Source organism: Sphaeramia orbicularis, chromosome 1 (genome assembly GCF_902148855.1).
Source record: "Sphaeramia orbicularis chromosome 1, fSphaOr1.1, whole genome shotgun sequence".
Classification (NCBI taxonomy): Eukaryota; Metazoa; Chordata; class Actinopteri; order Kurtiformes; family Apogonidae; genus Sphaeramia; species Sphaeramia orbicularis.
In genome coordinates, this window is record NC_043957.1 from 25,236,664 (window position 1) to 25,260,177 (window position 23,514).

Below are 23,514 nucleotides of genomic sequence, written 5' to 3' on the forward strand. Positions count from 1 at the left end.
AACATCAGAACAGGTCTGGTCAGCTCTGGCAGAAGTATCCAGCCTCAGATGTAGGTCAGGTTCAGTAGTGGCATCTGCCCTCTGACATAAGACAGAGGCTACATGACAACATGGCAGCCTGCTACAGTATGACCTGGTAATCATCACTTGGCCTGAAGTGCTTTAGATGTGGGACCTGAGACACTATCATCACTACTGTCCACAGAGCTGCAGTTGAATCTATCAGATTCATCTCAACTATGCTGCCAAGCAGAGCAAGGAGCCAGATGTCAGACAGAATATGATACTTTACAATACTTTTTCCGAGCATGCAACAGCAGTCTAGTAAAAGGTGTACATTTCATTTTCAGTGCAGCAAAGACAGCCAAAGTGTGTTGGCAGAAGCTGCAGAGAAACAGTACGATAAGATAAGACTTTATTTTTTAAGACTATATTTATCCCACCGCGGGGAAAATTTCACAGTTAACAGCAGCAACATACAACAAGCAAGTGCAGAGAAAAAGACAGGTAAAAAAAAAAAAACCCAAACGAGTGAAGAATGAAATATAAAGAGAAAATAAGAAATTCTGTATTTATATAAATATTTATATAAATACAGAATTAGAATTAAATATTGTCTATATATTTACATTATGGTTGTACATTTAAACCTAGCATCTCATACTTCTGGTCAACACTAGCTGAGTTACACGGGCAAAATATAATAATAATAATAATAATAATAATAATAATAATAATAATAATAATAATAATAATAATAATAATAACCAGAAAAACAACAATGAGAAAACAAATTATCTATTACTATCATTAGCAACTAATTAGACTATAAATACTTAAACTGACCCTTTATCACCGTATGAATGCATCTGTTCTTTTGGTGTATGAAGGAGCTTCAAAAAGTTTGTGAAAAAAGGTTAGTTGATAAAAACGGTTTAAGTTATGATGTTTATTTTTCAACATATGCCATGTCAAACTAGGTTCTTTTCCCATAAACTTTTTGAAGCCCCTCATATGCTTAGCATAAGGCGACATGATGAGTTTATAGGGACTACAGGTCAATTTATTATTTTTTAATTTGTTGTTTAGATTTAACGATTGGTGAACCCTTAAATGGGAGAAACATAAGTCTCTGAAAAGACAGAATCAGCTGAACCATACGCTTAAATACAGTTAGAGGAAGTTAATATGGTTCACAGGCACATGCCAAAAGTTTTATCAGGTCACTTCATATATTTAGTTTGTTAACCATGTAACTGCACAAATTGATAATTGATCATACTTTATACTTTGGAATCCCGTGTTATTCACTAATTTCCCAGAATGCACCATTGGCTCAAGTTGGCATCAGTGATATTGCAGATAAGGATCACTGCCCATAAGAACAGGTGCCAGTTTCCCCTGATAGTGGACTTTCAAAGTAATCAGTAAACTGAATTAGCGTATTAGTGTGTTTTAACTTTCGCTCAGTCGACTCTGTCCGGTGAGATTCACAACACACACAAACACTTGCAAAAGCTGGTGATGAAGAATGAGACTGGGTTAGACGGTGGGAATAAAAGCTGTGATGTTACTGATGCTCAACTACAAACCCCCAAAAAAGACAAACGGGGAGAAAGTGTATTTGCTGTTGCTCTGGGTGTATTCTGAGTCATAATTGTGGATGGGACAGCCGTGACTGACTGTAAATGAAGAGCAAGCCAGGGAGCGTCTGCACCAGGAAGTTCCTCAGCAGTGGCTCTAAAGCAGAGGTCTCAAATATGAAGCCAAATCTGGCCCCTGGGATGAATTTGTGAAATGCGAAAATTACACTGAAGATATGAATCATTTTAGTTCAGGTTCCACATACAGACCAATTTAATCTCAAGTGGGTTGGATCAGTAAAATACTATCATAATAACCTATAAATACTCACAACTCAAAATTTTTCTCTTTGTAAATGTAAATATTTTCATGTCATTTTACAGTATTTACACTAAAACAAACTATTATTTCACAAAAAACGCAGATAACCTGAACAAATATGAACATTTTGAAATGTCTAAAGTGCAAGTTTACCAATATTCTGCCTTTTATTAAATGTTTTGTGTATTTATTGATCCACTGTGATCTGTAAGTTGTAATTTACACATGTAAATGATAAACTGAGACATAATATTGTTGAAATTGCACTAAGTTTTCTTAAGAAATTTCAGTTTGTTCATGTTATTGACATTGTTTTAAAAATATAGTTGGTAGATATAAACATTTTCATCATATAATTTTACTTTTTTTTGCTCTAAAATATAAAGGAAAGTTTGTTGACATTATTTATACATTATTATGTTATTATTTCACTGGTCCTGTCCACTTCAGATCAAATTTGGCTTAATGTGGCCCCTGAACTAAAATGAGTTTGACACCCCTGCTCTAAAGAATCTAATCAAAGCAGCGAGAGCTTCTCAGCAACTGAACCCCACCGTCATACCTTTCCGTCTGCTGCTTGACCTGTTTACTGTGATGGTAAGCATAATCAACTTTCACTTCGCTTGACTTGACATGCTTCCTCTTAAACCAAGGTATGACTTTGGAAGCCATGACAGGAACACTTCAAGGAGACCTGGCCGAAAGCACCAGGGGGAGGGGGGGAGACCAAACAGGGGTTAGCCATGACGATGTCAGCAATGTCAATACAAGTGTTTGCTTGACTGTTATTGTTACTGCTGAAACATTGAAGTCACTGGGACACACATTTTCTAGATGTGCTGTCACGTTTTAACTTCAAAGTGTAGTGATAACAGATACTGAAAATGATGCTTTCAGTATCACTGCTCATATTTGTATTACGAGTAATATGAAAAATATGAAAAAAGTAGTCAGAGTAAGTAAGTGTCAGAGGTAAATATTGTACTTTTTGTTCTTCTATACTGTACTTGACGACTTTAGTCCAATTTCACACTATAATTTCTCATTGCCTTCCTGTCCTGTGAAAACCACGTATCTCTTCAGTTTGTGATAAACTGAAAGATGGTGTGTCCCATTATGGACTGAAGATCAAATTCTACTCTTTCTTGAGTCAAATAAAGTCTTTAAACCCCTTCTTGGAATGCATTCTCACTAAGCTGAACTTGGCTTTTTGGAAATATGTGGTTCTTACAGGGCAGGGCAGTGATGTTATGAATAGAATATGAATGAATATGATGCACTGTTGTAGATTAAACTATAAAGTAGTTTACATCAGATCCTTAAACGTGCACAACAGGAAAATAAAACAAATACATTAATGCCACATTCAATGAATCAGAAACATAAAATATAATACAAAAACAATGACAGGGAGCATATTTGCACTATTTTAACTTTTCATACATTTCACTTATCTTTTACTTTTAACATCACATTTTCACTGTACATTTACTTTCGTCAAGGATCTTAATCCATTTTCTAACCCTGCAGGTTACACACCACTTTAAACAGCAATTTAAAGAGAGATTTTTAAAGAATGTCTAAATTTCTCACAGCAGGACATTTACGAAGCATCAGGAAAGTCCCGTCATATCACCAGAGCTCAGCACTTGAAATGTTTCACCTTACAACCTTGCACAGCTCAGCTATGAATAGCTTGCCGTAGACTGCCTATTCCATGATTGGAGAAATGAAGGAAATAGAGGCATTAGCAGCAGTGCACTGCCGTAACACTATTTAATTAAAACCATTGCTAGGAAATGAGTCGAATTAGAGCAAACAGACTCTTTTAAATGAGAGCACTTCAAAACCAGCTATTACATCCAAACTCTGCCTCAGGCTAATTATGCTTCTGTTCTGTATAATCACTTATTTCAACACAAAGCATTTTCACCTGGGTCTATTTGACTAACAAATTGGAAAAGAAGGGTCAGCAACCCCTTAATGCATGGGTATTAAAGGAAGTACTGCTCAGGGAGATTACAGCCACATTTCCTCACACAGGAGACAGATTATGTGACCACCAGCCATCTGTTACAACAACACATTTCACTTATCTTACACTTGACAGCAGACCATTTGCCATCCTACTCTGTATTTCATGCAGAAAAACTTCCTTCAGTTAAATTATCTGGTAAATATAAAGAAAAGTGACTTACCCCAAGAGATTAAAACAGCGCAAAGCGGTGGCAGACCAGCCTGATGCCGCTTGGGAAGCACTTGCTGATGGTAACAAAAATATTACCCTGTCACTGAAGGAATGCTGTCCCCCTTCCACCCCATGTATGGATGCACTTAAGACTATATATAGCATTTACCCCCAAATTTTGCTCTCATTCTGCACTTTGTAGTAGAAGAGTGTGCATCAGTGCCTGCAAATTCATTAAATCTTTTCAAGGTATGTTTTATCTGCTGCATTGATTCAATATAAGGCCTTTGGAAAACTGTTAATACAAGGGTGAGAAGTTTTTAAAATATCAAAAAAACCTTGAGTGAGGCTGGATTTATAATGTGTATAATTTTTTCTATGCAACATTTTATGTTCAAATTCCTCCATGGTGTTGTCTTTTTATGACTGGCAAAGAAACTGATTTTAATTCCTATCATGGTTGCATAGAAGCACATCACCTGTAGATATCAATAATATACAGAGGGGGAAAACCATGAAATAAGCTTTTAGAAAATATTCTGGCAGATCCCGACACTGAACGCCTTATGAGACCATTTTAGGTTTCTAAGACAGCCTGTCCTCCTTGGCTCAACACTTGTGGGCAGCAGTCAGGTTATTTTTAACTGCAAGGTCTCCGATACAGTGATACCTCCAATTCTTACTGTACAAGAGCTGCTGCGGCTATTTTTATTCATACAAGTTTATTTTAAAATAAAGAAAATGGAGGAACAAGTGAAAAAAAAAAAAACACTCACACTAGAAGAAACCCATATGTAAAATAAAACTTCAAGGTGAGCTCCAAAAACACAGCAGGCGATGTGCTCACGAAGTCAGTGGTTGCCATGTTGTTTCACCAGAAGGTCACCCTGTCCTTTATATTTTGGGGACACTGGCATCCATCTTAACTCATGTGTTCTTTTTTCCTTTTTTTTTTTTTTAACAAATTAATAGTACTATTTCCAAGCAAATACACAAACATATTAAACCCTCAGAAAAAAAATTACTTATCCAGCTTTGAGCACCAAAGCTTCTGATTTGAATTTTCAGATGTTGGTGACTCCTAGTGGTGATTTTCAGGAACGACAATCTAACACCAAAATAATGTATGACTGTTGTTATCCCTCCAGTATCCTGCACAGAGGCCCTTCCCACCCACCAAAAGCACATAATCTGTGCAGTGCCATAATAATATCAACATTTGTTTTCATACAGTTTGTTTTCAACTTTTTTTAAATTTATTTTTTTGCATTTCATCGACTTGAGCCATTAACAAAATACCAAATACTCAATAACGGTCATATATTAACCCTTTAAATACCATGTTTGTAATATAAACAAACCATAGATGCAAAAAAACACACAAAAAAACTTTCTTTTTTTTTTTTCTCCAATATACGACATTACATACAACAAAAATTGGATTACTTTTTTTTGCAGTCTGGCATATGTAAATGATTACCAGCAACATTGGTTAATATGTGTTATTATTTTTTGTGCTTTAAATGCTAGATACCACAAGTAATTTAGGGACAGCTTCCACAGAGTTGATCCTAACAGAGGTCACACTAAATACTGAAATTACCTGTAGAAGTCATTTATATCTGAGTTTTTTTATGTATTTCAAACTTATAATAATTAATTAAATAAGAATTGAACAAGTGGTGCCAGGCACAACAAACCCTGCACTTCGCATGTGTTGTAGCTTATTTTGGCTCGATGCAGCTGATGTCATCAGGTCTATGCGTGTGCTGTGTCAGCATATCAATTGCTCTATATATGTGCCAAGTTTGAAGTAAATCGAAACAAAATTGACAAATTGTCACTGGCAATCTATAAACCCATCAGTCCTGGTTCATCTACAGCCTGTCCATCCAGGGAGTGGATCTCTCCTTCACTGTGTTTCTCCCCTGAGGTTTCTCTTTTCCCACTGGGTTTTGAAGTTTTTCCTTACGAGAAAGGGTGTCTAAGGACGGGCGATGCCCAGGACATTAACCATTTCCTCATCTGCTGTTTATTTGACTGTTGTTTGTTTTCATATCCAACTAATTCTATAAAGCCCTGTGAGGCAACCTTGTTGGGGTATAGGGCTCTACAAATAACATTGATTGAATTGAAACCCAATTGGTATGCTTCACAATAGTTTTTGCTGCTACAAACATGTAAAAATTTCACCCATTATAAGTGAATAAGGAAGAAAAGAATTTTTTAAAATTCATTAAAAAATTGGAACTTTGACCTACTTTTCCCAAAATGTAATCAGATATATTCTGGGTCACTGGCAACCTATAAACCAAATTTGGGATGAATTCAACCAATAGTTTTGCTGCTAGAGTGTTAACAAACAAACAAACCGAACTAAAAACAATACCCCTTCCTCCCTTCGGGGGTGGGTAATAATTCCCCTATGATGGACACATTACCTCTCTCAGTCCTGTCATGATTCATGCAGATCTGGTTTTGCTCGGTTCAGTGCTGCCCCCCTGGTGTCTACTCATGTGATTCTACAGTGGAACTTTCTGACCTGGACAAAGAAATAGGTTTTAGTTTGTTCTTGTGCATCCTGTATTATCCATTCATATAAGGACACAACACAAATGTTAGGAAATAACTCTTTACATTATCAGTAATTTCAGAGATAGTCGGGACAGATATATAAAAATTGAGAGTAACGGCAACTTTGAGTGATTCATTATTGCTACTAAAGCCATAAGTAGATTTAAGCTTCAGGTAATGTACTGATTGAATGGGCACTGATCTATTCAGTAGATGTGGAGATATTTCATTCTTTAAGTGAAACAGAAGGACAGAGCGTCAAAGAATTCCATAGGATTCATCCTTTGGTCACCATGGAGACCTGAATAAAAGGTCATTACAATCTATTTCACACTCAGAGATATTTCCAGCCGAGGGCCAACATCTGAGGAGTCTCATGGAAACTGGAATAAGAGGCAACATAAGAAAAAAAAAAAGAATATGAGTAAAAGGAACAAATAGACAAAAAAAAAAATCACTAACTGACACACAGCTCCAGTGGCAGATGTCATTCACATACCAGATTAACTACGGTTTTATAAGAAATGTTTGCAAAGCACTGAGCTCCACAAACATACTTCCATTCAGCCCCAGCATTAACTTATTCTGATTATAGGAGGATTTGTGTAGCATCTTGTTGGAGTTTAAGTGACTGAGCAGGTATTCAGATTTTTTCCTAAATTATTAAATATTACTAACATACGGTAAAAACGCTTTACTATAAAGAATATGTGTGTATGACCTCAGTTGAATGGATAAGTGCGTAGTGGTATACACTATAAAGTATGTGTAGTAAAAGGTCCCTCTCCCTGTGTGTTTTACTAGTAAATATATTACTAGATTAATTTTACTTTTCATAAGCTCAAACAGGCCTGATTTCAGCTTTGAAACATTACATTTCATAGTGAATTCAACAAGATTTTTAAGACTTTAACTAAATTCCACCTTATTTCAGCAAATGCTGCGGTCCTATGATGATGATATCAGTTGTGTGAGAACTGATGTCTCTAATCTGTAATGTTTTGTTTCCTCCATGCACTGGATTCAGCCAGATTAACAGTGGGTGGAGGGCTGCACTGGTGATGATAAATGAAAGTGTTTTAGAAATCCAGGAGGCTCGTTGTCACAATATACAGTAGCAAGGATGCTTGCTTAAAGGGCAAAATTTAATCTTTCAGAGGAAGTGAATTCCCAAAAGACGAGATGGGCAACTTGCATGAGAGCTTCGGTAAAGAATATTGTTCTGTCCTTCATAGTTCTGTTTAAGTGGTGAAAATATCCTTGACATCAGAACCTAGGAGTTATGTCATTACATTTGAATTAAAAATGTCATAAAACTAATTTCTCACTCTGATGCACATAAGCTGCAGAAATAGTGAATACAGGAGCAAAAGTCAAACACAAACACAGTACTGTTGTCATCAGTTACTCACAATGACAATGATAATACAGCAAAGATGGAAATACGCCAGAGACTTGCTCAAGACGTCCCTCTGTCTGTCTGTCTATCTGTAAAATGTGCTTTTATTTACAGTCTTCTTTGGTAAATAAAATGCTAAAGTTTATTTACAATACAGAATCGACCTTAAGTTGCACCTGTGCTGGATGCAGTGTTTTCCATTTTGTCGTGTATTGTGTAATGCAGTGTTTTTTAACCTTGGGGTCGGGACCCCACATGGGGTCGCCTGGAATTCTAGTAATTGATAAAAAAAAAAAAAAAAGAAAAAATATATGGTGAGTTGAGAGAGACAATCACGATCCATAAAAGACATGACAAACTGTGAAACTGAAACTGCAGCACTGTGGTACTGTTTATCTTTCAAATGTTCATTGTGGTCGGTTTCAGATGCTGCAGCTCTTTCATAATTCAAAGTTTGAGTTTTTGTTTGTTCAATATTAATTGTCAGCCTTGTACATCCAAGCTGGACTGACTGTACATCCTGACCAATGGAAAATAAATTCTCACTTTGTGCAGGAATCTACACCTGGCTTTTCGGCCTCGTCCATAATAATATACATTCTATAGACTAAAGATCATCTGAAATTTACGTTTATTTGCAGCATAGTATAGCAAACTATTACATGATCAAAAAATAATAATTTTAGCAAAAAAAAAAAAAAAAAAAAAAAAATTCTTGGTTTTGAATGTCTGGGGTCGCCAGAAATTTGTGATACTAAAATGGGGTCATGAGCCAAAAAAGGTTGGGAACCACTGGTGTAATGACTGCTCTGTACTATCTACTTGTTAACTGTGTCTGATCTGAAAGCACTGTTTGATTTTAAGTGCAGGTAAATGGTTTTGAGGCAACTGGAAAAATACATTACTGAAAACTTTGATCCAAGTTGTACATTTTCTGTTCGTCCACTTCTTGTATTCACACAGTCTGTGTGATGTGTGACTTTGCTGGATTCCCCTGTCTAACCTCTCTGGCCCCAGCACACAGCATGTTTGTAGTGGGAATAATAGAAGTTATTAGAGCATGATAATATGATTAGCAGGAAATTCACTTTTGGCCAGTAACAGCCTCATCGACTTTGACCTACATGACAATTGACTACGTATCAACAAGTATATTTTGATGGTTATAGTCCATAAACTAAGTGAAACAGGCAAATTATACACATTTGATGATCTGGAACAAGTCATATTTGATGATTACGACAAATTTGACAAATGTTAGGTCCTAGTTTTGGTGACATAACAAACCTTGCTGTTCTCATACTGATGCAAAGTAAGGACATCAGGCTTTTACAATGCAACGCACTTAAATATTAAACCAGTGTATAGTCGGCTCATATTCTAATGTCCAACTTCTGTAAAATTCTACCAAATACTGATTTTTCCTTATGAACTTTTCTCATATGGTTTCATTTTAACTAATATTCAATATATACAATAGGTCACAAAACTATAGCTGATGCATTGAGGTCTGTCGTCGGCCTTTAATGAGCTTTGGAGAAAGGGGACCAAAGAGCTGCAGGGATTTCACTGAATTATCAGATTTTTACTTCTACCAAGGAACGGCGGAAGTTATGTTTTCATCGGAGTTTGTTTGTCTGTCTGTCTGTCTGACTTTTAGCAAGATAACTCAAAAAGTTAAGGACAGATTTGGATAAAATTTTCAGGAAATGTTGATACTGGCACAAGAAACAAATGATTAAATTTTGGTGGTGATGGTGGGGGGGGGCTGATCTGCCTTGGTGGAGGTTTGTGCTTTTCAAGTGCTTTTCTAGTTGTTCATATTATTATGGTGGAAAAGGAAAAATATTTCTCACAAGAGTAAAACTTTTCCCAACACTTAACTTGGCTATAAACTAGAAACATAAGAGAAAAATGCACTTCCACCCTTTTAAAGGTTTATTCACCTCTTGTATGAGTGTTATTTTGTTTGTGAATTTCTCCTGGGGATCAATAAAGTTGATCTGTATCTTTATCTGTTATGTCATTGATATGGTAATAAGACTGGTTTGGTCACATCACACAGTAATGTGCTTAGTATTTGAGAAACTTGTTTCTAATATGCCTTCTCTGGGTATTTACAATTTCTCATCCACAAATCAAAATAAATATACAGTTCAGATTTATGATATACTGTACCTTATAGTATAATCACTTGGAATCTGCACTGTTGTCGATAAAAGCCTTGATCCTATTCTTCTGCAGTCACCTGTGATATTCCTCCTTGTAAAACTCAAGTCTTTTTTTTTTAAATGTAGTCATGAGACACAAACTTTATTTTCACAAGCTTTGCTGATAATTTTTTTCCCCAAATGTTTCTGAGGTACACTGAATGACAAGTAGAGCAGAAGATTGCAGCACGAGTGCACCATTGTACAAGAAATTTACTTTACGAGCTGCGGCTTATGAGTACTGTAATGGAATTTTAACTTTTTTATGTGATTCCGCTCTTAGTTCCCGTCTCCTTTCCTGATCACCCTTCCCCACTGCATGCTAATTTTATGAATACCCCCACTACATGCTAACTTTCCTGTCTCCGTTCCTGATCACTCTTCCCAATTGCATGCTAATTTTCTGAATACCCCCCACTGCATGCTAACCTTCCTGTCTCCCTACCTAAATTCCCCAACTGTGTGTGTAAATTTTCTTGCAAGGTAACAAAAGGTGACTGATTGTTGAAGCCATGAGTTCATCATTCAATCAAAAGGCCCTTTGAGGAGACTGGAGGTGTCACTTGCAAATGTGATTCACCCTATAAAAGGTGGACCTTGTGAGAAGCTCTTTGTCTTTTCTTCACAAACGCCGCTCGTGTGCAGAACTGACCTTTCTTTGCAAAGAAATAAAATATTTTCGGCCGGCAGATGTCTCTATTTCATTATTCACCAGCAGCAGAGAAAAAATTTCCGTAACAGTACTTTTGTCTTGAAATACCATTGGAAATCCGCAGTACGACTGAGCTTCATAGCAGCCACTGCTAGTCAGCACTGATCTCACATGAGTAAATTAACAAAAGTGTTGGCAAAGTGGCAAAAGATTTTTGATTTTGTTAAAAAAATCATCAAGAGAAATTAAATTCAGGTCGTGCAGCTGCTTTATTTAATGACAACTGTATGGAGCATTTTCAGAACATTTTAAAAAGCAGAACAAAGTAGATTTATCTGGGTACGTTTATAATTAAACAATCTGCACGTGCAGACAGTGATGAAAGCGAGGCCAGAAAGAACAAATTAAGGGAAGAGAGAGAAAAAAAGTCAGAGTAACCCCCCCCCCCCTTCCTATGCTCCTCCTTTTCTTCTTCATCCTCCGTTTATTTGTTTTGCATTCTCTTTATTATGTTTTCTAATTGTTACTTTCTTTCAAACTGAACTTTCTTGGATTTAAAAACCCTTAAAAAAGGATTTTGGGTGGTTTTTAGGTGGTTTTGGGGGGCTGGAACTATTACATTTCAATTCATTTCAATTGGGAAAATTGTTTTGCAAAACAAATAAATCACTAAACAAGTTTGATCATAGAATGAATTAAACTTGTACTGTGAGGTTCTACTGTATGAAAAAGTTCAAAGGCTTTTATTGTCAATAAAATCATATTTGTGCAAAGTGGAAATTTGTGTCACTAGCAAAACTTTTGACCATGTCTGTATTTTCTGTTTATAATCAAGAAAATTAAAATAGCGTGGGCCTTTCTGTGTGGAGTTTGTATGTTCTCCACATGTCTGTGTGGGTTCTTTCACTCACTGTCCAAAGACATGCACCTTAATAGGTTAATTGAATTGAAATTGCCTGTAGATGGCAAGAAATAAATGACTTCCAAGTAACATCTACATATTATTCACAGATAGAGAGGGAGGTTATGACTATAGTGAGAAACTAAATATGAAACAATTAAAAATATGTGCATTTCATATTGTGGAGTGGGTTTGCGGAATAGAATGGAAATAAATAACAGCATGAAAACATTATCAAATTTAAGAAGATGTATACAAACCTTATTTTCCAGAGATATAGTATCAGTGAACAGAAGTACAACAGTAATAGTTATTGATGGTCTGTTATCATTTGGTCTCGTTTTCAATAATTTATTAACTGACCTATTCTTTTTTATGGACTGTATACATTAGTCATATAAATATGGGGTTGGACAATACAAGTTCAGCTTCCTACTGCATTTCAGATATAAAGTGATTTTTTTCTTTGGTTACCTTACTGCCTTCAGTATTCTGGAGTGTTCTGTCTAAATTTGTCACTTCTCTTGGCCTTTTGTTCACCTTTATATTTTATTCCTACTTATGTTTGAAACAAAGTTAATCATTATCACTAGGTGTGAATGTGAGAGAGAATAGATCTTCATCCGTATATTTTAGCCCTGTTGCTAGCTGGGATGGACTCCGGCATCCCCTTCTCAAGGATTAAACAGACATTTGAAAATACCTTTAATTTGTGCACCTCACTAACAAGAGCTGCTTGCAATCAAGTAAATTGTTCATGTTCATATTCGTCGTCACTGGAATCAAATTTTCTGTTTCGCGCTGCATGACCACCTGCCCATGCGCCCATGTCTCTCCAGGTGTTTTACTAATACTTAAAGGTTAGCTGTGTATACTGTGAACTAATGCTATGTAATGTGTGGGTATAGCCTTGATTTTTAAAATGTTTCTAATTTTATGAATGCTGATATTTTTCATCTCACCCAGGTACAACAGTTGAAAAATAGCTTTTTTGCTATTACTGGCACATTTACAGAAATGTTCATTAATGTGTATTGTCCCCGCTAAATAAGCAAACACATACATACACACATAAATAAATAAATAATGGTACTCAAATTGTGTTAAATTTTGTTTTGTTTGAACAAAATGTATGCAATGCTGTATCAAGTAATTTTCTTTTTTCCTTCTTTGAGTTAAACTAGATGATGGTTATGATATTGAGCAGCATTAATTCAACAGTTTTCTTTGCTCCTGCAAGAAAAGCAGGCATGGTGTCTTTATTAATGACCTTCATGCATGAATTTTATACACAAATACACAATGACGAACGAGCAACAAAAAAAAAAAAAAAAAATAGAGGTGAATGGCAGATGTAGCCTATTGTCAAGGTTTTAGATAAATGTGATTCCTCAGTTTGATTAGTTTCATCTGTAAATAGTCGAGGTGTTGCTTTTGTTAACAGTAAAAACATTGTAATGCAGAGGTTATACTGGGTGGTGTGTCCACAGGGCTCACGCCAAAGACGAAGAAGGCAACACAACTGAAGGTTACAGTGGAAGGTCACCCTGAAGCAGCCATGACACCAGGCAGGGTATTCAGTCCGACGGGAGTGAATGAACGCAAAACCCTCCCTCCTTTCCCTCAGCGATCTACTCTTTTTGGGACACAGCGGGGGAAAGCCAGTTCAGGGAAGCCGCTCTTTTCATTCACATACTCGCTGCCTCATGGTTGCAGCCGGCAGAAGACGGGATAGTAGAATTAGAGGGGGATGGGAAGGGTGGGATCAAAGAGGGAAGTCCTTAGTCAGAGCCATTCATGGGGGAAAAACGGCACGTCACAGGCGTTGGACGTCATGGAGTCAGCAGACATGGTGTAATTTTACGGAGAGCGTGGTGACGTAACTCAGCTGCAGTGGGAGGGTGATAGGGTCCAACCTGACTATGCATAGTAATGCTGAGATTTGTTGCATTAATGGTCATTGGCAATTAAATAAGAGCTTTCGAATCACATCTATTAGGACTAAATTAACTTAATGCAATTAAATAACAGCAGACAAATGTAACCCACATCCACGACCTGCAGGGATGTAAAGCGTGGACTGTCTAGATTCTCTAATGCAGGGCTGTCAAAGTCATTTTAAATCAGGGGCCATATACAGCACAGCAGGCCAGAGAAGTAAAATAATAGGCAAAATAACCTTTACAAAATAATCAAAATTTTGAACTCTGTTGTAGTATGAACAACGTCAATTTGCATTATGAAAATATGAATAACTTGAACAACCACATACAAGCTGAAATTTCTTCAGAAAAATAAGTGCAATTTCACCAAAATTATGTCTTAGCTTATTATTAACACAGCTTACAGATCACAGAGGATCTATTAAGTTGTCAAAATGGAACTTCTCTTTTTTTTTTTTTTTTAACATTTCAGGTTGTTCATATTTGTCAGGTTATTTATTTCATTGTGAAATGTAAATCTTTTCATAATGAAATTTGACACCCTTCACTGTTAGTATCTTCAGTGTAATTTTTGCATTTTAGAAATCCATCCTGTGGGCCTGATTGGATCCTTTGGTGAGCTGGTTTTGGCCCATGGACTGTATATTTGACACCTACTCTAATGTAAGCATTTGTTGCCTTTCCCTTTTGCATTAATGGTAACCTGAACATTTAGCAATTTACAGTTCTGGTTGAATAAAGAAAATGTAAACGTTAATATAAAAGTGTGGGCTGTTGGTTGTTACAACAGGGATTTTTCACTATTGCAATCAATCAGCAAGATAATCAGCAGATTAACTGATAATATTCTAAAGGATGAAAATCCTCAACTGCATTTTAAAGGCAGATATTACACTATTTACTCCACTACTGTATGTTTATCTGACAGCTTTAGTACTCTTGGCTGTTTTTCATCCCTAACATGTCCTCAAATGTGTTGATTTTTAGTGTTTATGATAAACTGAGGGATAGCACGTTTATGTGTTGAGTCTTAAATTCAGAGTGGGTAGAGTGGGTCGTCCAACAACCGAAGGGTTGGCAGTTCAAATCCCGCTCTGTCCCAGTCATGTGCTGTTGTTCTTGGGCAAGGCACTTCACCCTTCTTGCCTCAAGTGTCGCTACTCACGCTGGTGTACGAATGTGTATGCATGTTCGGTGGTGGTCAGAGGGGCCGTAGGCGTGGATTGGCAGCCACACTTCCATCAGTCTGCCCCAGGGCAGCTGTGGCTACAAATGTAGTTTACCACCACCAGAGTATGAATGTGAGAGTGAATGAATAATGGATCCACTGTGCACTTTGAGTATGCGGTCATAGAAAAGAGTTATATAAATCTAATCCATTATTATTATTACTCAAACTCTTTAAAACATTCATAGATTAGCTGGGGAATGTACTGTCACCAAGATGAAAGTTCATGAAAAGCTGACTTTTTAGAGATATATGGTTTTTAAATATTCTACTGCACAACGACTTAATTCTTTTGCTTAAATAAAATATGTGACCACTACTTCCACCACTGTATGTGAATCATGAGCAAGAATCTACCTCCCAAAATGCAGAGGTAAGATGAGAGAATCCTTTTTTTCTGCTATTTTTCATGGTTTTTGTTGCTTTATCTTTTAAATAATAAAAAGGGTTGTTGAAAAATATCTTAAGAATGAAGTTGACATTGTCTTAGCCGTTTACGGATAATGTCATGGAAGTTTTTTAAGCCATATTAAGAGGATTTGACATTAGCTGTTTTGAAATGCAATAGGAAACTTTCAGTCAGAGGATCCAGTGACGTAAACCTGCACAGAGGTAGATTTTAAGGTGCTCTGTTTACAGACAGCCTAATGAAACAAAGAGGATAAACTTTGCAGATTACTAATCAGCTACGTAGGAGAGAAAATTCTGATTTTTGACCGTCAATTTTATTTCTGTACAGTGTAACCAAGATATGTTACATTTTTGTGGTTTCCTAATTTGGCCTGTTTGCTTACAGTATACTGCTGGTTTACAGTGCAAATATATGTTTTAATCATGTATGACACAGAAATAACCGACATAAATGAATAAAAACTGTAAAATGTTTTTGCTTTTATATACTCTATGTAGCTGTATAAATGCTCATAGAGAAAAACATCATGTAAGCTGTTCATTAACTAAGATTAACTTTAAAATGTACATAAATAAATAAATGACACTAGTAAAATATGTGTAACATGATGTCTTTAGTTGCATTAGACAACCCGTCCCAAACCATCTAATTCATAGTGAGATATGACAACATTAAAAAAAACAACTGATCCCCACATTTGGTGACCCAATGTTTGACATTTATACTTGTCAACTGCTTTAGTCTTAGCCTCTCATAATACATCTATAGTTCTAAAACCTACACTAGTAGAAGATGGCCCAGTAGGTTTAATAAAATACTGTGGCGTATTTCCATTTTATACTACTGTATAAACTTTAGTTCCATTACCTTTCAGATAACATGTTGTATTTTTTAAAACACATTTTTCTCAATACTGCAGTTACTAGTTAGTGTTTAAAAGACGATTCAACATAGTGTTTAGTATGAAAAGCTTTTAAAACAGAACACAGTGTTAAATATTAACACATTAACTACATTTTTCTCCTCTGACGTCTAACATAAAGCAGTGCTGAGTTGGCTCAAACTCCTGATGCTCCCAGCTTTTAAGAGCTTCACCAAATACTGATTTTTTTTCTCCCTAAACACCAAAAAAGTATTTCTTTTTTTCTTAATCTCTCCCATGGTTGCTCATAAAGTATTTCAAAGCAGCGAAAACAACACACTGTGACAACACTGATGTTTCAGTATTAATGTCCTAATGATGAGAGATATTATAATGTATCAGCATGTGGACAGGGAACAGTGGCGGAAAATGTTTGATGATATAAGCCACCGGTAGTCTCATGATTTTGTGGTGTAAATCTGCACAGAGATGCTTAATGTTACAACTTGAACCCAATGCCCTTCAGCTTCTATCTGATGCTGAGTGTGATGAAGCAGGAAGGGGGGGTGATGACATCATCGTGTGGTAGCCCTGCCCCACTGCACATCTACTTCTCGGTGCCGTGGCAACGTGCAGAACGTGCCGGCCGGAGGAAGTCTCTGACCCTCTGTGCTGCAGCTTCCTTCAGCTCACAGCCCACCCCCCCATCCCCCTACCACCTTCCCTCCTTTTCCTCCCACTCTCCTGCTGCTGTAGGAGAAACCCCCTCCCCTTCTTCTCTTCCTTCACATCCCCAGCTCAGCCAATCAGATGCCTCAGTGGGGGCAGGGCATAGCAATCCCACCATTCCAGTGTGGAGCTGCTGCATCTCTCCAGAGCTAACAGGGAACTAGCAGCTCAGAGGGAGGAGACTGGGTCAAAGCCAGCCTCTGTGCGTTTGTGTGTTTAAGTGTGTGTGGCTGTGAGTGCGTGCCTGACGCAGACTAGCAGCCACGGCCGCTGCTACACTCCTGTTTCACTCTAGTTTCTTGCCTTTAACCTTGCCTTGTCTCAGTGCTCTGTTCTTCCTGCTTGTGCTCCACTCCAGGATACACCAAGATCTTTCTGGGGGGACAGGGGACACGAGACAACAGCTTTATTTCCCTCCTTCTTTGCTCTAAAACCAGCTCTCAGTCACTGACAGCTCCAGGCGGACGTGCAGGCAGGATGATAGCGGCTCAGCTTCTGGCCTACTACTTCACCGAGTTGAAGGATGATCAGCTCAAAAAGGTGAGTGGGATCAGATCTAAACTGCCAGAGTGGTCTTCTTTGTGTCTAAATAGGAGGGTCCTGTGTGTTGTAACAGCAGCCTAGTGGACAGATACCGGGTAATGGTAGCTGCATGAGAGCCGTGAGGCTGTGGGGCGTATCAGGCTGACACAGGAGGATGCCACATTTGGGAAGTACAGGAGGCCACAGTTAGCACTCATTTGGGTTTAATTCTATTAAGTTAGTGGTAGATTATCAGTGTTTGACATGGATGTCCTTGGGATGGGCTGTGGTCACTAATGGTGTTGCAGACAGACCCTTATATCTAGTGTTTCCGGAGCAGTGGTTGCCAAGGCGCTGAAGCAGACAGGTGTCCGTGAGCGGCTGCTGGCAAAGTCGTGAGCCTTCCCCTTCCCTGCAGCTCTTTCGGCTCAATCATGCTAACTCCCTTTCACAGTTACATATATCTGTTATTTAACCAGGTTAAAACCCTAGAGGAGGCAGTAAGCCTTCACAATACAGGCGACAATGATGCAGAAGCTCATCTTTCAAGCTAACTAGTGCTCATCTGAATTTGCTTGCACTGACTGAAACACATATTTCTGTTTCTCATCTTCAATGGAATTTTAATTTTCAATAATATTTCAGGTTTATCTGGTTAAAAACCTTGTTGAAGTGTTCATCATTTAAAAGTATTGTAAAATCTAAAATTTGAAAGCTGTATCTGTAAGGATTAATACTTTTCCATTAAATTTGAAGGAAACTGAAATAATCCTTCTTGGGGAAAGTATACAGTCAATATGAAGCTGATCAATTCTTTACGTGGAACCACATAACATCTAGATATAGAGTTGTAGTAATACTACACAAAACCAATATTTGGTGGAAAGAAAGTAGAAAATACTGAATATGATCAATATGCTTGGAATTTTTTTTTTTTTAATGTTTATTAATTTGTCCTTTGTTTTTTGGGTGTCCGCTTAAGAACAAACAATTGGTATAGCTTTAAATATACATACTAAAGCAATTAAGGCAAACATTTTTTTTTTTTTTTTAAATCAGGAGTAAATATGATGTATGATGTTTTAATTTTTTCAACATAATCCATCAGAGGAACTGAGAGGTCCAAAGTGAAATGTGGAGTGACCCTAAACTACTTCAGTGCAAATCAATCTGATTGACAATGTCATTGAGTACTATTTTTGTAGCCTTTAATGTGGACTTAAATCCCAGAACAAGGATAAGCTCTGACAGTTAAAGGTCTTTCTTTACGTTATTCTACAATGAAACGGGACATCTTTAAAGGTGCTTTTGCCCAATTCTGTTCTAAATCTGAGGATCACATTTGTAGAATATTATAAGAGCAGAGGCTGTGTTGGTTTGGTGTTTTATACATGTTTGTGTTTAATCAGACCAGTGGGGACCCTTTTTGGTCTCTCTCGGAAATAGCACAAACCCATTAGTGTTCCATCAGTGAAATCTGAGCTGAATTGAAGCCTCTGGTCACATACAAAACAAACCGACACTGATCTCGGCACAAATTAGCCGCTGGATGAGATGTGTCAGCTGAGAAAGGGGCAGCGTCAGAGTTATGATGGCGTGTATGACATCACACTGCAGTAGATGGACGTGTCTCTGCACATGTAGGTTAGTGGAACATAGACAGTTTGATCAATATTAACAGAGGTACAAGTCTTTTGATCCTTTAACTAAAAGTATTGATAAAGCAATGTAAACATACTGTTATCTATTTAAATTTATATAGAATTGTTTTTTTTCAGTTTTTTTCTTGGTCATATGTCACTATGGTGCAACATTTTACACAAAAACTACTGCATGAAAAGTCCTACTTAAGAAATGACTGTTCTAATATAATTTATGATATAATTAAATGATGAAACATCACGTTGTTGTTTCTGTTAGGTGTGGGTAGCTTGAACTAATATATCCACAGCAGAAGAAAGAAGAGAAACAGAGTTCTGACACATTTGTTTTCAGGTTTTGGACATTATTCTGTTCTCTGATTTTTTTGGTGACGTATTGGGTGATTTACTGACATGAAATTATGTGAAATATTAGTAGAAAAAGTCATGTTAACAGCTATACAGACTACTTGTGTTTTAAACTGTTGTATTTTAAAAGACTGTTATATTCCTCATTGTGTAAAATCTTCAACTCTAAAAGTAACTAAATTTAAATTTATGAAAATACACAAAAATACACTTTTTACTGATTTATAAATAATTGGCAAGAAAATTAATGACATTTATCTATTTAATATTTTCTGAATTTTAAATATTAAATGACAAAGCAAGTAATTAAAAAAGCGTGACTGAATTGTGGAAAAGCTGAACATCCCAACTCATGTATTGTCTGCAAGAGAGTGAGAATCTAAAGTTCCCAAAGAAAACAAATGTTCCCGGCTAAATTTGGAGAAGATGTACAGAAGTCGATGCTCGACACAAATAGAAAAATTCCATTCACTGTCATTATGCAGCCATGAAGAATGTAATGTTTTCTGTTGCCACTGGGCAGCTCCAGTTTATTAGCCCAAGCAGATACAGAATAAATGTGATACTCCTTTTGTGAATAGGTGGAAAAATCGTGGATTTAAAAGCTGAAAACTCAATAATAACTGATGGAAGTTCAGTTATTGATAGACAGGACTGAATTATACATTACATTAGAGGTTACCAACTGTAATGCTACCCAGAATAGACCAATGTGATTGTGACTCATAACATACAACAGTTGTATGAACTGTGTCCTGCCCCATGGAATGAGCTGTGTGATTATGCAACACAGACTGTCCACTGCAACCCCCAACACACATTCCAATAATTAAACCATAGTGCAACAATGATACTGCATAATGGAGATGCTTCTAATAGATATGTTATGTCACAGTGTTTATTGTCTGTCTGACACAAGATTCAGTCCAAAGTCATATTAAATTGCTGTTTAATGCGGGTGCTGTTGAAATTACTATTTGCTGGAACATGTTTCCCCAACACAGTAATTGCTGTTGTAAGTAATAAAGGTGTCCTGGTTGCAGCTTTCTCCCATTATGAGACATACATTGTGTTAAGAAAATCAATGTATTGATGAATTACCATCCCCCAGTCTACCAACATGCCTATGATGTAACTGGGTGAGGTCTCTGATGCTCAAAAATGAGGATATCTTGGATGTTTATAATGATGCATGTGTAGATTCGGACAATGTTTCTTCATGCTTATTACTAATTTAGCGTCTGTACTAGTGAGTGACTACTTTGAAGTTAATTATAGTTGCCCTCTGAAAGTAATTCTCATGTCTTTTTCATGCCCATATTAACAAACAAGTAAAGATATGTATGAAAATCAGAGTCTGACTATGGTGACTTTGGTGATGTTCCTTAATATAGAATAGAGAACAATAGTAGATGACGGCAGGTGTTTCCTAGTTGTGTTATTGTTTTGTCATGAAACTGTGATGTTTTACCCAAAGTCCATAATTTAAATGGTTTTATACAGAAAGTACTAACAGCAAAAACGTTCTTCATTAGAAGTTTTCTCATTTTAAGGAAATATATCCACTTCTGTTTTAATAAGATATTCGGTCCTGCTAAAACAACAAATAAAATCCCTGCACAGCAACAACATTCTCTTATTCATAAGAATCTTAAGACTATTAACCTTCTGCCAAAAACTAAATCCAACCCATTTTTCAACCTTTTAAAGCCTGAGGTTCAGATTAGTGTATTTCAGATCTTTTGAGGGCCTTAAAAGGTGAAAAAGTGAAGATTCTGCAGTGACACAGGACAAAGATATATCATGTTTTATTACTGTCTTTTTGGATTTTTTTGTTGTTGTTTTTTTTTTTAAAATGAAACAATCTAAAATGACCTTTAAAAATAATCAATATGGTGGACATGCCAATATCCATTAATTTAAATAATGAATCATTTCAGACTGTTGGTGACACACTAGAGGAAATTTGATCATTTTTTCCTTTGTCAGATTCTGCATAGATGTTAAATTAATTTACTGTTAGTTTAACACTTGGTTGCGTCCATTTTAAATTTAGTTAAAGAGTAACATAAGATGAAGCATCAGTAATCTGGCTTTAGATACTTATGTTCTGTTTATTTTGAGGCCGATTTGACAGTTTTATTTACCTAATGAACCTTTTCCTGTCTGGTATTTCATAAGGTGTGGTTTACAAGCATTATTCACCTTATTCTATTCATTAATTTTTATAGTATTTATGTAGGGAATTTATATTTTGGATTATGTAATTTTTTTTGTTAGAAAGTGCTTATTTTGTTCTATTATGTTACATTTATTTATACTATTTTATCGTGTTTATTGTCTATTTAATACATTTTTTTAAGTTGTATTCTTTTTTTTTTTTTTTTTTACACTTCCCTACATACTTGTGAAGCAACTAATTCAAAAATCTTCAGATTAGTCTTGTGGGGGTTCAACTTTTTTCTAACACACCTTTTGCTTATAATTTGAGCCTTAAATTAATTACCATGTCTTCAACCTCCAAACAGGACATCTCTAATACTCTCAAACTCCTTCTTGTCTTACTGTTTTTATGATTTCCAGATCGATAAGTACCTGTACTCCATGCGTTTCTCTGATGAGACGCTCAAGGACATCATGAACCGGTTCAAGAGGGAGATGGAGAATGGCCTCGGTCGGGACACCAACCCTACCGCCACCGTCAAGATGCTGCCCACCTTCGTCAGGTCCATCCCTGACGGATCAGGTAGAGCACAAATCAAGATCCTATTGTGTTAAGATGTTTGTTCAAAGCTTTTCTTACTGACTTACTGTGGATCCCTTCAGGGATTAGGGACAAATCAGGCACAGTCCATTTAGTTTAGTTTAAGGAAAAAAAAAAACAAAAAAAACTTGGCTCGACAATGACTCATTTCAGACCTGCTTTTGTTCAGTTTAGACTTGCACAGCTACATTAAATATTTGTTCAATATTGAATTTTCCGTTGTGAAAATCCTGATTAGTTCCTTGAAAACGTAGGCCTTTATTCATTATTATTAAACAATGGAGGGAAAATACCAAATCAAAACTAAAATAGGTAAATTCCGAAATTAAATTAAATTAAATTCTTCTCAAATCAGACTACTTTATTAATCCCAGCGGCAATTATTGTGTGTTACAGCTGCTCTGTGCAAGTAAAATAAAAAAGTAGCAGGAAAGAAAATATCAGTAGAGCCCAACCAATGTGGGATTTTTGGGTCCGACGCCGATACCAATACTGGGGGCTAAAAAAAGCCAATATCCAATATATTGGCCAATAACCGATAAATTGGCTGATATATGAAATAAGAACATTATTATACACTAGGGATGGGAAGATTATCCGATACGCATCGATACGCCGACACGTGTGTGCACGATCTGAGTGCACCGGTAGAGAAGCTGCAAGTATAATGAAAAGTTCGGAATGATATCGCGATGCATTGGTTATTGAATGTTTGTATTGATAAAATTTGATCCATTCAATACAATATATTTTTACTAGCATTTAAAAGTGTTACTATTTATTTGGGTAAAGTTTTTCTTTCCTTCAGACCCACGTTAATGTGCACCACAGATTCACAGATGTGTACACTGCACACTAACAGTCTGAGCTCCGTGGATGGACTGTGGCACAAGCGTCGCAGATGAATACTGTAATGTCTGTATCTGAATCTGACAGACTTGGAAGGAGATGACGACATGTGGTTTCTGAACGTGTACTTCTTACTATATCACCTGTACTGAATACTGCCGTACATACCAGAGATACTTCCTTAAGCAGTGCCATACATATGTAGTCTATGTTTAATAAGTAATGACATAAAAACTGTTTGGTAAATCATTCTTTAAAATGTAAGCGACAATTAATCTACAGTATTAATACCCAGGTGCACCTGCAGAATGAAATTGTTAGGTACACAGGAAGCGCACGGACAGGGGTGGGGGGTGAATAGTTTGTA

General features: G+C 36.6%; 2 protein-coding genes across 5 annotated transcripts in view; one reads left to right on the forward strand and one right to left on the reverse strand.

Moving 5' to 3' along the window:
* myom2a (myomesin 2a) overlaps window positions 1-4,269 on the reverse strand; it is a 53,463-nt gene extending 49,194 nt beyond the window's left edge. For 3 of the 4 annotated variants that reach the window (XM_030132491.1, XM_030132520.1, XM_030132503.1), the window contains exon 1: window positions 4,104-4,269. In XM_030132491.1, coding sequence (XP_029988351.1) covers window positions 4,104-4,258 — 155 coding nt within the window. In that variant the 5' untranslated portion in view covers window positions 4,259-4,269. Of the gene's footprint in view, window positions 1-2,467; window positions 2,600-4,103 lie in introns of all 4 variants that reach the window. The other variant, XM_030132512.1, reaches the window with a different exon arrangement.
* A 13,211-nt stretch (window positions 4,270-17,480) lies between these two features.
* Window positions 17,481-23,514, forward strand: part of LOC115418183 (hexokinase-1-like) — a 43,594-nt gene continuing 37,560 nt past the window's right edge. The window contains 2 exon segments of the mRNA XM_030132576.1: window positions 17,481-17,543; window positions 22,118-22,280. Of these exon segments, the coding sequence (XP_029988436.1) occupies window positions 17,481-17,543; window positions 22,118-22,280 (226 nt within the window).